At 40.4% G+C, this 9,994-nt stretch overlaps 2 protein-coding genes across 2 annotated transcripts; both read left to right on the plus strand.

Moving 5' to 3' along the window:
* The first annotated feature begins 4,878 nt into the window (after positions 1 to 4,878).
* On the plus strand, positions 4,879 to 5,820 carry LOC128309865 (astacin-like). The gene is made up of 4 exons (XM_053046352.1): positions 4,879 to 4,939; positions 5,014 to 5,145; positions 5,221 to 5,384; positions 5,446 to 5,820. Exons 1-4 carry the CDS (start codon positions 4,879 to 4,881, stop codon positions 5,818 to 5,820), a joined length of 732 nt encoding a protein of 243 aa, XP_052902312.1.
* An 88-nt stretch (positions 5,821 to 5,908) lies between these two features.
* Positions 5,909 to 7,086, plus strand: LOC128298585 (hatching enzyme 1.2-like). Its single transcript, XM_053034354.1, has 4 exons — positions 5,909 to 6,050; positions 6,134 to 6,313; positions 6,379 to 6,690; positions 6,749 to 7,086. The coding sequence occupies exons 1-4, from the start codon at positions 5,909 to 5,911 to the stop codon at positions 7,084 to 7,086; spliced, it is 972 nt and encodes a 323-aa protein (XP_052890314.1).
* The last annotated feature ends 2,908 nt before the right edge of the window (positions 7,087 to 9,994 follow it).

Consider the following 9,994-nt stretch of genomic DNA (forward strand, 5'->3'; position numbering starts at 1 on the left):
TGAAGATGATTCAAACGAACAAATGTTTTACAAACGGACGCGCGTGGACAATTCAAAGTGAAAGGTCTTCTTATTTCTTTTATATTAACGAATGCATATTTACGTTACGGTTACAAATCTGGTTACGTTTCTTTCTTTCAATCATTTTTATTTTTCGCTTCTACCGGAAGAACATCATATTTTTTTCTCTTTTGTTTTTGTATTTAAGTGATCAAACTTAATAAATTTACCCATTTAATATTAATTTGCCGTTTCGGCATGTCTCATATCATTTCGTATGTTTTTGTTTTACTGTAGTAATTTTTTCCCCCATTTAATTTGATTTATTTTTTCTATTTTTTTTTTAGATAAATATGACTTTTATCTTTTTTTTGTTTGCTTTTAGGTGGTGGTGGTGCCGCAATTAGTCTTTTTGCATACTCGTGAATCCCAAGGCAGCAAACATAATCAACTCACAACAGAGGGTAGTTCTGGTCCAATGGCTTCTTTCCGGTACACTTATGTAGTAGGATGACGATGGCCAGCTAGGAAGGGAAAGCGAAAGTCCATAGAACAAACATCTGAACAGAGCGGCATGTGAAATATGGTGTGGAGGATAGCGACCAATATTTGGAGTAAGGCCGAAGCATACAACGTAAGAAACGCCACGATTTAAATAACATTTACAGTACTTAAGCAAGCAAATAGAAACAAGTAAACAAAACAAACCAAACAAACAAACAAAAAACCCCTATAATTGAAACGATTCTAGCGATGTGGTAAGAAGAAGAAGAAAAAAACAAAACAAATAGCGACAAAATGGTAAACATGTAAGTTGAAATTGAAAAGACTGGTTAATATCAATTTTGAATTTAAGAAACCGTAATAAGTAAGGAGAATAGGGCAAAACCAAGAGAGCAACAAAAAAAACTAATAATCAATAACACTAAACTAAGACAGAACACGCAACAACGTTGTGTATGCGAAACAGTCAAGCGTGCGCAAGAGAGAAATGTAAAACTTGTTGATGAAACCCCAAGCTAAAATCCCGCAAACAAACGAAACATGTTATGTAAGAGTTAGAGAAACAAGCGAGAAAATCAATACTAAATCTAGTGGTAATATAAATTCTACAACCCTGTTATTGAAGAAGAAATCAAGGCAATGGTTAGAGGTGCTGGTTAAAAGTAACATCGCGATCGATCGAACCAAACATGCCAATACATTACGTTTGGCCCACAATGCAGAACAATACTTAGGAGAGTAAAACATGATACATTGAACCTGTTAAACACTAGCTTTCTGTTTGTCGCTAGTTATGCTCATTGATATAATTAGAACAACATTAACTGTTTGTCATACCCATTGCAGAAAAGGAACTGCGAATGAGAAACAAAGTACCTTTGGAAAAAAAAGAAACGTTGTTTGCGGCTGAAGTTGAAGAACATTTCACATACACCGACCCGATGGTTAATTTCGTGCTAGTTGAGCTTTTTACAACGATTGCTCGAACAAACAAACCTGTAACTGTAGGACACAGAATTGAACACTTTTGGTTATAATTTAGAGACAACTCACTCTGTGTGCAAGGCTGTGGATTAGTTCCGACTAGGTCGTCCCGTAGTAAGCAGTTCCGTTGAGCGTTTATCTCACTTCTCTTTTAATGGGGACGGTTTACAATTACCACAATTTTTCTTCGACCCATTGTCGGAACGGATGTTTAGTGTACTAAGCGGAACGATAGCGCTCCGGAAGGATGATAGGTATCGTTCGGACAGTTGCTACAACTGCTAGATGCTAGAAGTGGTAAGAATGGCCAAGAACGCGTTATAGAGTTATAAGCAGAGATATATTTTTCCAGTGCTACACGTAAATACTACTAACAAACCCTGTCAATAGTTGCTAATGCCGTCGACCTTTACCCGAAAGTCGGGTCGAGTTCGGGCAGAACGAGATCAGTTTTACTACGTTCTAGGAGGTCGACACTCCACCGGGAAGGTGTAGCTGTTTGAGGATGATTTCCTTTACCTATAATCAACCTTTTCCCCGTTAACTCTACTAGCTGTAAGCGATCGTTTTAAACTCTTTATCTGTGCGGTGATTGCTGGTGAGCGTGGAGGGAACTGAGCGCGTACCGTCACGCGGGAGGGGGCGCACTGCAACTGACACAGTAATCTTAGTAAGTTATACATTTATACAATGCTATTGTTTACTACGATAAGTCACTCAGAAAGGCCACTCCAAATGGGAAGGAAAGTATTAGGGACGCTATCCGTAAACACTAGGCAATGTGAAGAAAAATCGCTATAATAAACCCGGAAAGAAGCATTTGGACTTTGCTTGTCGAATGGTGAACATTTTCCATTGATTTGCGAAAGTATGTTTTCTCTGTTCCCTCTGTGTGTTTTACATTACAAACCTCTGCTGCGTACATTCCGAAGAACAACATGCTTAAAAAGAAAAGCGGTACAATGCAAAACAATTGAAAATGTATGCAAAAGAAAAGAGAACGAAAATTGTAAAAACAATGGATAACACCGAATATTGTGACACAGTACCGTACACGCTCATGAAACACACACACGCATCTTTTGAAAAGAAAAAAAAACACACCCTCGATAATATATATAAATATATAATCTAACGTTACTTAAGCATAGAGAAGGAAAACTAAAAAAAAACATACAAACACAACAGCAACTTAAAGAAGAAAAAAAAAACATATACATATTGACACAAAATCTGAAACGAATGAAGCTAAACACAATTTAATGGATTTAGAAAACGAGAGAAAATAATTTTCGTTTCTGACATTGCCTTATTAACTTTAACAAAGTGAAGTGGTGTAATTGAGTGGCGAAGGTACCGAATAATTCACAGAGCAGAATAATAAGCCCAATGTAAGTGGATGAGGTAGTAGTATGGAGTGAATTGATATGATGCCTAGCTTTCGGTAGCGGTAAGTGAGTTGCATAACTGTAAAGCAAGCAGTTGTGCAATAGTCGAGCATTTTAGTGGAAGAAATAATACGAAGGCGATCATATTGCCGACAATACTAACTTCCCTGTTGAAATCCATGTTTTTTCGATCATAGAAGTTGCAAAACGCAGACAAAAAAATTCTCTCCGACGGTTCTAGATCCTTGTTTGCAAGTAGATTACGACACACCCACACACACACATGCTAAACACAACAGATATGGGAAACGCTGGTAAATTGAGTGCGTGTTGCCGATGAACGATTCTAGCAACGGGCGCATATTTTAAGATTGACTAAGATGATATCACTAAAATGACACACACTCACACATCATTTTGCGTATAAAGAGATGATGAGGATGATCTATAATTGTGTATTGGGAGCAATACATTAAACTGCATACGTTTCATCCAAGTATTGACTGGTACTACCACCATTCATCCTACCACCACGTTCATCTAATTCGAGTGTGCGTGCGTGTGTGCTTTTTTTTTTCTCTCCCCCGCCACAAATGATCAATAAAACAAATGAAACAATGAATAGTTGTGTAAACACGGATGATGATGTGCTTTGAAGGTGTTAGGTAGTAGTGTGCTGTCACGAAAACCCAATATTTAGTAGTATTTAATCGCTAACAAGTAAAAATGATGTAAGGTAATAATAATAATAATACAATATCAATGTACTCTTGAAACACCTTTAAACTATGATAACTAGCAGGTAAACGAAGAAATGTTGACGAATGAGATGTGTATTAAAACATGATACTATTTTAGAAAACAAAAAAAAAACAAGAAATCCAGTACACTTAATTAAACTTAAAACAGAAAGGCGAACAACAGATAATAGAACAACAATAAAGCTCTCTCCTGGCGATCCTAAGGCGATTACTTTTGCAGAACGAATGCCGGCCGGTAGCCAGCCGAAACGTTAGTTGAACAATTTTAGACCAGAGAGCCACACACTCATTTCACACTTAGTTTTAGGCGGTCGAACCGGTGGCACCTCAAAGGTAACGCACCACGCGTATGTGTGTAACGTAACCTACAGATCCTACCTTATCTCCTGCGCTATATTTACGACAGATGTAGAAATTAGGCTCAGTTTGCTGGTCCCGTTTCTATTTGCCAGAAAACTGGTGCTGAGTTGCATTAGCTCACTGCCAGCGTGTATTTTTTTTGTTGTTGCAGCACTTAATACACTGAGTGGTGAAAAAACACAATCAACAGAAGTATGAAAGTTTGTAAAAATGAGCCCGGAAACAGAAAACACTACACTTTCCAAAGATGCCGCATTAGTGGACGACAGGTAGAAGTAAAGAAATAAAAATAGCAAAAAAAAACACTGTTAGTACACCCAGATGATTTAGCAAGAGCAACAAACAATAGGAAACGAATGAACATAACAAACACACATGTAAAATGCGGCCATGCATTGCGTTTTTTCGCCATTGTTGGGCCATGTTTGGTGTAGTGAAGGTATAAATTCTACGAGTAAATTGTTTCTCACGATTTTGTCTTTACTTTCCCCTTCCCACACGTGCTCCACTGACATTGTTACCCTTTTCCGTTTTTTGCTTTGCAAAGCGACCGTGCAAAAGCAAGAAGTAACTGAGAAGCGCTAGTAATGTGTTTATTATGAGTAAAACAAAACATAAAAAAGAATAAGGGAAAAAGTATTCGCAAAAAAAAACAACTGGTTGTTTGTATGGAAATTATTTAATGAAGAAAACAAAATGAACAAATTCAATCAAAAGCCTCATCAGCTTGTACTAATCTGTGTGTGTGACGGTTTACGGTGTGTGTTTGTTTCCTGTTGTAGTTGCACCCTGAAAAGATGACATAGGTGAGTGTGTTTGGGAAGCTGTTTCTATCTGTTTGTTGCTTTCTATCTCAGGTTGCTAGTGAGCTCTGGTGAACGATGGTTCGTAGTACGACGGTATTTGTAAGTCTCTTTCTGCTTATGTCGCCAAAAGAAACAGGTAAATATGGAGATTTGTTCGGTTAACACAACGTCACACAAATTCAAAAATTCTTTTCTGAAACTTTTGGATAGAAAAACAGAATTTAGATTGGCGAGATTGCACGCCTTACAGACGGCAATATGGTACTGTTATGGAACACGTTCTTCCCAAGGACTACCGATGGTCTAATGCTACGATACCGTACATATATGATGGAGTTTTCGGTACAAAAACTAAAAAAAAACACACACAGCTAGCAGCAACTGGCCTTAAATGTTTGTGGTTCTTCCCATTTCTAGATGAAATTGAACTATCAAGCATAGCCGGCGCAATGGAGCTATTGGCCGCACAGTCTTGCTTACGATTTAGACAGCGAACCTCAGAAAATCACTACCTCATCGTATCTAACCGGCTGGGAACAGGATGTTGGGCAGATACAGGCCGCCAGCCACGAGGACAAACGGTAATAGGAGATCACTAGAGAGAACGGTTTAATGCTTAATGGTTTTGTTTTTTGCTTTTAGTACATGAACCTCCCAAAACAGTGCACTTCACACCCTGGAACGGTACTGCACGAGCTGATGCACGTGATTGGCTTTCTGCATCAACATACACGACCCGATCGCGATCATTACCTGTGCGTGTTGTACGACAACTTGATGCCGCATCCCGTTGCTCAATACAACTACGAAATCGTTCGACCTTGGACGGAGCTTGCATTCCCGTTGCCTTACGACTTTGAAAGCATTATGCATTATACTCCGGAGATGTATAGTGTCGCACCGGGCCGATTGCCTACCATGCTCCCGAGGCATCCCTGGAATAGCATCGCCCTGGGCCAAAGAGATCGACTTACCGACTATGACGTGCTAGGCATACAGTTCCTTTATTGCCTGTAGTGAATGGATCGCGTTTGATGTTGAGTGGAAGTCGCATGAGTTCAATGTGCAACAACTTTGTTTGATCAGTTTGGCTTGGATGGTAAGAATGCAAACATTATTTGGGAGCTGGGTATCGAGGTTAGCGTGGTTGACTGTGTTAAACACACTGTACGCTACCTCCGAGTTGATTCCGATCGATCTTTCCATTTTCGGCAGCACTCTGTACCGTGTGATCGATACATCCGTAGGTAGGGAACGTGTAGTAGGAGGTTAATTTTCGCCATTAAAGTGAAGTTACGGGAAAACTACCATCATTTGCACTTAATAACAGACTCACTCGTGCGAAACCATGATCCAATGTCGGAACGAGAACCATGGGAGCTTGGGAATCTTGTCGGTGGTGATATGAGGCTTCCAAGGCCACGCTTTCAGAATGCTCTTGCGGGACCACCGGATGCGGCTTATCGTTGGCCAAATGCAACCGTTGTCTATTCGATTGACGGGAGCTTCAGTAAGTACTAATAGCAAGCGCATCAAGCGGGTTTATAACATGGGTTTGCTTTCTTATCGACACAGGTTCAACAGAGCTGGAGTTCATAAATGGAGCCATGCGGGAATTCGAACGACACACCTGCGTACGGTTTCGTAGACGCCGTGCTGGACAGGACGTTGCCTACGTTTCGATTGACAATTCCGACGCTGGGTGTTGGAGTGATGTGGGTCGAGGTGTTGAACGGACCGTACTAAACCTGCAATCAGGCTGTGCCACTTCACTCACAACGCCAGTACACGAGATGATGCACACACTCGGCTTCTATCACGAACATAACCGACACGATCGAGACCGTTACGTTACCATCCTGTACGAGAACATGTTACCTGACAAAGGTATGGGACATTTTAATCCACGAATGCTGTATGCTTCTATAAATGTTTTACCCTTCAGCTTTACAGAGTAACTTCGATCTGGTTAATCCAGCAAATACGACCACTTTCAACGTACCTTACGATCTTGGCAGCATCATGCACTATCGGAGGGATGCATTTTCAAAACAACCGAACACACTGGACACGATGCGTGCCAAGGTTCCTTGGGATGGTGAGCTAGGGCAAAGGAACTCCCTATCCTGGTATGACGCTTTGCTAATCAACATCATGTATTGCGGTGTGCAGGTACCAAAAGAACCATTGCCGATTCCGTCACGCTGGATTCCAGCGAAGGCCCACGGACGTAAGGATCGGTTCCGGTATCGACGTGTAATGCGGGGCAATGGGAATTACTAAATAGGTTTTGGGGGTCAAATGCTTTTCAAGTCAAGATGCGTCATATTTAAATGTTATTATTAAACTGCAATTTAAACAATACATCGGTGGCGGTACTATTTCTTTTGAAAGCATAAAAATATGATGTTGTCATTTGCAGGCATAAGTGGCAACGTTAACCCGAATCGCTTTCCGGTCTGTGCGGGATAAGTTTTTGGCAGAATAATTAACATTCGGTGGGGTGTGAAACCATGGAATGGAGTTATTCATTCGTCCAGATCCTAAGAATTGTTGCAGTGAGCGCGGGGAAGCGATAGGAAAAGCTACGGACCGGAAAAGTTTAGTAAGTTACCCTTTTCACCGGAACCGGGAATGTTCTTCCAGTTGAAGTGATTATTTATTTACCTTTGGTACAACCTTGGTGTGTCCATGCCCGAAGCTCAATTAGCCACAGGTAGGTGAGTTTTTAACAGTTTCTACCAAATTTTACCTTCATCTGCAGTCAAGCGCGTTTTGGACGGGTTGGCGAATTTGCCGTAAAAATAATTGTGGCTTTCTGTAGATGATGTGATGGTTTTATTATAGTTTGATTTCATTTATTAGCGAAGCTATACTTTTTCCAACAACTCAAATAAGTTTGGTAGTTATTATGAAGCGTTAAAATTTTATTTGCACTTGAATGCCTCATTGGCGCTGGCTTCTTGCAAACATTCATCCGAACCGCAAACAATCTCATCGTTTGAGCAACTTTTCCAAACTTTTCACTGGTTGTTATCCCTTCGTTTCCAATAGGCTTTGCCGTACGGAAGACGCGTTAACGAACGCAATGAATTTACGATGATTTCTGAACGGGAGAACACCCCCCGACACAGAATCCCACACGGGCGCAATCTGGGAGTTAATTATCATTTTGGATGTTATGAATTGGAGTTTCATGTCGAATACCCGCCTACGGTCAATCTGAAAGCCTGTAGAAATCTTGCTGCAAATGGCGCCGGCCTACAACTACAACCCAAAGAAAGGGAACTTTTCAAAGTCTTATTAATTTATCTGTTACGTTTTGGTTGGGTCGTTTCACAAATATGGAAAACATGTTCGGTCGCTGTGCTAAGGGAAGGATTGGGAGTGTTGTGAATTGTGTGCTAAATGAAAACTCCACTCACACTGAAAGCATCCTTTTTTTGGATGTCCGGAAGCAGGGACAGAAAGGGTTGGTCGACCAAAGGCTTTTTGGTGTCGCTATGTTTATCCATGTGTATGCTGAAATTAAATCCTTTCTCAATCTAACGGGAACGGGAACCCTTTTTCCAGTGCACAAAGTACCACCAAGGCCGGTGATGGGATTTTCCAGGGGGTTGTTAGTGGGATGATTAACACGTCGTATGCATGAAAAGTCCATTGCCATACGTACAGCTACATATCGGGCGTTGAATTTCCCTTCGGTCAATTCCCAGTGCTCTGGTAGGGAATGGAACGGACTGCTGAGGTACGCCAACAATAGATCAAAATTTGTCATAAATTTTCCGCAACAACAAAGCTACCATCAACACTCGACTCACACCATTGCTAACAATCGTAAACAATCGAATGATGAACAGGCTTTCTGTTGTCTCGTCCTTTTAGGTTGCCTTTCGCAAGGAAGCGAGAATCTGGTCCCGAGGGTTGCAACCAGATCCGGAAATATACACGATATTTGTGCCTTTTGTTTTACCAAACCAAAATTTGTGTGTACTGTTCTTTTGCGGCTAAAATGCACACTTTTGTTTTGAAAGAATCGTTCCCTGCGTATGCATTCGCAAAAAGGTTTGGGTAATCCAAACAAGAGTTGCTTTGTACGTGAGCAATGCACTTCGTGCACTTATATTGAACTTTATTTTAAACTTAAGGAAAGTAGAAAAAAAACTAAAAATAAAAAAGGGATTAAGACAATTTTAAGCATAATTTATTGCGTATGTTCAACGTCTTCATGTAAACACACAGACCAAAAATTCTCAAAAACATGAGATTAAGTAAAGTAATAAAAGAAACAAGTATTCCGAAATAACCATTACCTGTCTACTATGAAAATCGGTATTCATATTTCGAACTAAATTCGAAATCGAAATTCGAATGTGATGCATTTCGAACAATCGCCATCAGCTGACAGTTCAGTTTTGTTTACAATCCGTTGGTGCCGGTACTGTGTTCGCAAAAGTGTTGTGTAGAAATATGAACGAAATTCAAAGGAAATGTGGAAAGCCCTGAACAACTTATTTACCCACCGTAGAAGGTATGTGTTTGCAATGATGTCCACTAGCCTATTATCGTAGGTTTATCGTACGCTAGGTAGGTATCGTAGGCTTCTAACAACTGGTTTTGTGCATACAGTGAAACGTAACTGGTTGTAAATCGTGTATCCAAGCAGAATTTATTCTGTTGTTACAGCTTTATTTGATGAGCAAACCACATGCTCCTACATTTACAAACACCCTTAACATTGCAGTCTTGTAAATAGAGTTGATAAAGTTGCCAGTTTTAGCGAAACAATCGAGAGGGAAATTCCTTGCACTAATAGCGGGGATGGGTTGCGCAGAACAGCAGCTAAATGTTTACTTGAACTTACTTAACCGAATCGAACTGGCATTTCTTACCCTTTGCTCGCCAGTAGCTGCTCCGGACGCGAATGAGTAGTTGTATCCGGAACCGTGTTTCGGAAAACTTTTGCTCGGAAAAGCTACTCCCGGTACAGGCGCACAGTGCTCGTACAGACAGGATGCTGTAGATTTACTCGCTCAACAGCAGTCGGTGTTTATGTTTAGCAAATGGATGATGCCGTTCAACACAGGTTGTTGTTGAATTAAATATCCCAAAGGAGCTTGCTGTTTCATTGGGAGTCTTCAGCAAGTTTAAGAAAGAACCTATTTTGTTGAATTTATTTTACATATCAGCC

The sequence above is a fragment of the Anopheles moucheti genome, chromosome 2, assembly GCF_943734755.1.
Source record: "Anopheles moucheti chromosome 2, idAnoMoucSN_F20_07, whole genome shotgun sequence".
Classification (NCBI taxonomy): Eukaryota; Metazoa; Arthropoda; class Insecta; order Diptera; family Culicidae; genus Anopheles; species Anopheles moucheti.